This window comes from Merops nubicus, unplaced genomic scaffold (genome assembly GCF_000691845.1).
Source record: "Merops nubicus isolate BGI_N331 unplaced genomic scaffold, ASM69184v1 scaffold13317, whole genome shotgun sequence".
Lineage (NCBI taxonomy): Eukaryota > Metazoa > Chordata > Aves > Coraciiformes > Meropidae > Merops > Merops nubicus.
The window spans coordinates 12,796-17,405 of record NW_008621052.1 but is presented as its reverse complement, the minus strand read 5'-3'; the positions used below and the strand labels follow the sequence as shown (position 1 = coordinate 17,405).

The 4,610-nt window shown below is 43.3% G+C and overlaps 1 protein-coding gene across 1 annotated transcript; it reads left to right on the top strand.

Annotated features, from left to right (window-relative positions):
- Positions 1 to 146: 146 nt before the first annotated feature.
- On the top strand, positions 147 to 4,289 carry ATP5J (ATP synthase, H+ transporting, mitochondrial Fo complex, subunit F6). The gene is made up of 3 exons (XM_008944327.1): positions 147 to 317; positions 2,556 to 2,680; positions 4,261 to 4,289. Exons 1-3 carry the CDS (start codon positions 148 to 150, stop codon positions 4,287 to 4,289), a joined length of 324 nt encoding a protein of 107 aa, XP_008942575.1. The 5' UTR covers position 147.
- Positions 4,290 to 4,610: the final 321 nt, after the last annotated feature.

Here is a 4,610-nt window from a genome sequence, read left to right as displayed (position 1 = left end):
CCTCAGCTTTAGAGCTCGTCTCTGAACTAAATAGTTTGCTTCTTCATGCATTGAGCATGCAGAAAGAGCTAACTAATTCTGTGCCTCTGCTCTGTTGTTTTTTTTTTTTTTTTAGATTCATTTTTTAGCTAAAACGTCACTGTCACCATGATCCTGCATCAGATTCTGCGACTCTCGGCCACTTTTCGCTCCGCCGTCTCCGCCCACGTGCGCAGGAACATCGGCCTGTCTGCCATCGTCTTCAATAAGACAAAGGAGCTGGACCCGGTTCAGAAGCTCTTCTTGGACAAGATCAGAGAATACAACACTAAGAGCAAGTAAATAATGGAAGTTTTTTTAAGGCTGATGGCAAAACGGGGAAGAAAAGGTTGATTTTGATAAATGCTAAAACAGGCTAGCTCTTTAGGCTGGTCTCTAAATGTTTAAAGTACACTTTCCTGCAATGCTGATTGACAGTGTTGTAAGTAAGAAGGCTTGTTCTTGCTTACATGACAGAAAATGTCTGGGTTTCCCCCTTAAATAAAAGTAAAGTTGATGTAATTCTTCTTGGGGAGTTAAGGCACTCAAGTTGTTTGGTTTTTTTTTTTGCATGCCATGTGAACGTACTGGCATGTTAATTTTTACCCATCTGTGAGCTCTGCAAACAAGAAAAAAAGAATTCTCCTCTCCCCCTTTATTTTTTTTTGTCTCTGGGGAAAAATGGCAATTCTTGAGATTTGTTTCCAGAGGCTGAATGGAAATAGCCTCCAAAAGCAATTGAGAATTAATTCTGTGAGGCTGAGTCATGGAACCAGTTAATAAGCAGTGCATTCAAATGGAGTCTCAGATTTCTTGCAGTGTTTGAATGAACTGCTTAACAGGATACTAAAACTACAGTAATTTTGTGTAACTAATTCTTGGGAGTTATTCTAGGGAAGGAGATAAGCTACTTCTTAGTTCTGTTGGAGGAAGATGTGTGTTTCCAGACCTACAAACTAGCCTGTGTAAGGAGGCATATTTTTGTTGGCTTTACCAATTGTGACATCTGCACTGATACAGCTGAGCATTGGTAATATAAAGAGTTACTATTTTAGTTATTTTGTTTTTGTATCCCTAGAATCACAGAAAACTTTGAGTTGGAAGGGGCCTTTAAAGGTCATCTAGTCCAATCCCCCCTGCCATAAGCAGGGACATCCCCAACTAGGTCAGGTTGTTCAGAGTCCTTTTGAGCCTGACTTTGAATGTCTCCAGGGATGGGGCCTCCACCACCTCTCTGGGAAACCTGTTCCAGTGTTTCACCACCCTCATAGTAAGAACTTCCTCCTAATGTCTAATCTTAATTTCCCCTGCTTGAGTTTAAAAAACATTGCCTCTTGTCCTGTTGTTACGTGCCCTTGTAACGAGGCCTTCCCCAGCTTTCCTGTAGGCTCCCTTCAGGTACTGGAAGGCCACCATGATGTCTTCCTGGAGCCTTCTCTTCTCCAGGCTGAACAACCCCAGCTCTCTCAGCCTGTCTTTGTAGGAGACAGGCTCTGATCTTTTTCGTGGCCCTCTGGACTTCTGGTAAGTCCATGTCTTTTCTGTGCTAAGGACTCTAGAGCTGGACACAGCACTCCAGGTGAGGTCTCAGCAGAGTAGAGGGGTAGAATCACCTCTCTTGATCTGCTTGCCGCACTTCTTTTGATGCAGCCCAGTATGCAATTGGCTATCTGGGCTGCAAGCACACTGCTGGCCCATGTCCAGCTTTTTGTCCACCACTAACCCCAACTCCTTTTCCACAGGGCTGTTTTCTACCATATCTTCCCCCAACCTGTATTGATAACAAGGATTGCCAGGTGATTGCCTACCCAGGTGCAGGACCTTGCACTTGGCCTTGTTGAATATCTTGAAGTTCATATGGGCCCACTTCTCAAGCCTGTCCAGGTCCCTCTGGCATGTCAGCTGCACCATTTGGCTCAGATTGTCATCTGCAAACTTGCTGCAGGTGCACTCAATCCCACTGTCTGTATCACTGATGAAGATATTAAACAGTACTGGTCCTAGCACCAACCCCTGAGGGACACCACCTGTCACCCATCTCCATCTGGACATTGAGAAATTCATGTCTGAATCTGTATGAATGCAAGGTGTCCTATCTCTTGTGTTTGTTGCCTGTTCAAAACCTTCTCTTTGCAAGAGCAGTTAAGGTTTACTAGTGAGGATCACTAGTTTGGAAATAGCAGAGGTACAAATCACAATTTTGTTAGGAAATCACACCTGGAACAAGTGAAACTAGGAACCCAGAAAACCTGGATCCTCACTGTAATTTTGTGTCTCAGAAGACTGCCTCTGTAGCTTGCCTTTTCATCGCTGATGGTAGAGAGCCTGTACTTTGCCCTGAGAACCTTGTTCAGGTGTAAGGTAAGTAGGCCCAAAGGTGTGTCCTAACTTGACTTTCAGAAGTACTTTAAATTGTTTGCTTCAGCTGGTTGGCAGAAAGATTCTTAATTCATAAATAGCCATGAAAAATGTAGTAGTTCCACATGAAATATTAGAACTGAACTGTTAATTAGAACTTTTAATTTATTTTTTTTTAGGCAAGCTGGAGGGCCTGTTGATGCAGGCCCTGAATTTCAGAAAGACCTGAATGAATCCCTCACTAGGCTTCAACGGGCGTATGGTGAAGGAGACCTCACCAAATTTCCAGAATTTAAGTTTGAGGGTGAGTAAACAATCATATGAAATTTCCAGTTGCAAGTAAGGACATGTTCACTGACTGGTTTTCCTAACTAATTAACAGTTTTCATTTGGACTATTCATTTTGTGTAAGGTGCCCTCAGTGAATCTCCTTACTGTCACACAGTTCGCATCTGGTCCCGTATGACCCCTTTTGTAAATTATTTGCCTTTTCCAGTAGAGATGTGTACTTACACTGATGCTTAAAACTTGCAGTCAGATCAGGCCCTCCTAATTACCTTTCAGAGGCCCTAAAGAAATAGCCCAAGTGTAAATAGAAATAACCCAGGACCTATTGTTAGATTTTTCTTTCTCATCCTCCCAAAGAGGTTGTTTGACTATAATTAGAAAACTGGTTGTTGGCATCATCCAAACTGCAAATTTTGTAAGCTCATCTGGAAAGTCAGTGTTTTCAGAAAATGAACATAGAACTTAACTTTGTTACCTATTATTACTTCACGAGTAAATTATATTAAACCTGTTCCTTCAGTTGTTTGGATCTGACTTCTGCTTAACTGCCCCAAGTTTGTGCTAGTGTGTCTTTGTATTACCCAGATTGATTATGACAAGCAGAATACTTGTGATGACTGGGGAGCTGCATATCCTCTGTCTGCCTCAGGACATAAAGGCAACTTAATTTTTTTTACAGACAGGCTCATTTTAATAATTTTGTTTCTTTTGCATACTTATGTAAGTACAGCCCAAAGCCTTCGTTGCTCAGAAGCAGTTTTGGGCAGTGCCAGGTTTTGCGAGGGGCACACTCTCCTCCTCCTCTGCTGCAAGCAGCTGGTGCCTGGGACTCGGCCATCTCCTGAACGTGGGGGTGTTTGGCTCACGTGGCCGAGTTCTGGCAGCGGCCGGCCGCAGGGGTGGCTCCTGTCAGGAGAAGCTGTGGGTGTCCACAGTCAAACAGAGCCAGCTCCATCTGGCTCCAGGAGGGGTCCGCTGCAGGACACAGCGGAGCCAGTCAGTGATGCTGGTGGCACCTCTGCAACGGCGGGTGAAAAACAGTCTCTGTTTTCAGCCCTCCCGTGGAGGGAGGGGGAGGGAGCGCGTGAGGCTTGGTGGGCATCTGGCAGCCAGCCGAGGTCAAGCCACCATAGTCAGTGACTTGTAATTCTGATCAGACTCATTGGAAAGTCTGATTCAGACTGGGAACACACCTAATAATCTTTTGGGGTTTGGTATTACTTCGGATGGATTAAGGAGGTATTTATTTGGTGTCACATTGTTCCTGGTACAAATAAAATGGCATTCTCCCCCCCAGTTTTAGGGATGTGGTTTGCTTATGTTCAGTTTTATTTACAAATTTATTTATATTTAGAAATCTGTGAAAAAAATTTATTAAATTAGGAGTTTTTTTCATAATGAAAGAAGGTGTGACCATAGGAACAATATGGAGGTGGGGGGAGACTTGCGTTAATAGCCCACCTGTCAAAAGCCCAAACCCTTCTGAGTTTCTACCTTTGACATCACGAATACCAAGTTTTCTTTGAGTAGCAGATTAATTGCGGTGTTGAAGGCTGGAATAAAAAGGCTAATTCAACTTTTCTCTTTCTCCTTTAGAGCCAAACTTTGAGGAGACTCCAAAGTGATCTCTGCAGAGTGTATACCAAACAGTATCATCCATCAGTGGAGATGGTGAACATGGCACAAGTTGTAACTTAATAAACAGCGTTTCAGTCTGACTTCAGAGGTGTGAATTAAGTTCTTAACTGCAGGGTGGTTGTGGTTAGCTATACTCCTCACCTCTATGTAACTAAGGCATCCGAGTAGTGTTTCTCAATGTCAACTGCAAAACTCCCTTGCCAAGCTACAGTTTAGTGCTGAGAAGTTGTAACACTGATAAGGAGACACTAAGAAGAAACTACTTGTTTTTCTGAGTTTGTCACACGCAAAAAAAAGCTGCAGAAAAC

Bases quoted from the DNA above. Each gene is read 5' to 3' on its own strand.
- ATP5J (XM_008944327.1), top strand. From the start codon at position 148: ATGATCCTGCATCAGATTCTGCGACTCTCGGCCACTTTTCGCTCCGCC. The intron at 318-2,555 runs GTAAATAATGGA...ATTTTTTTTTAG, and splicing joins GAATACAACACTAAGAGCAA to GCAAGCTGGAGGGCCTGTTG. The intron at 2,681-4,260 runs GTGAGTAAACAA...TTTCTCCTTTAG, and splicing joins TCCAGAATTTAAGTTTGAGG to AGCCAAACTTTGAGGAGACT.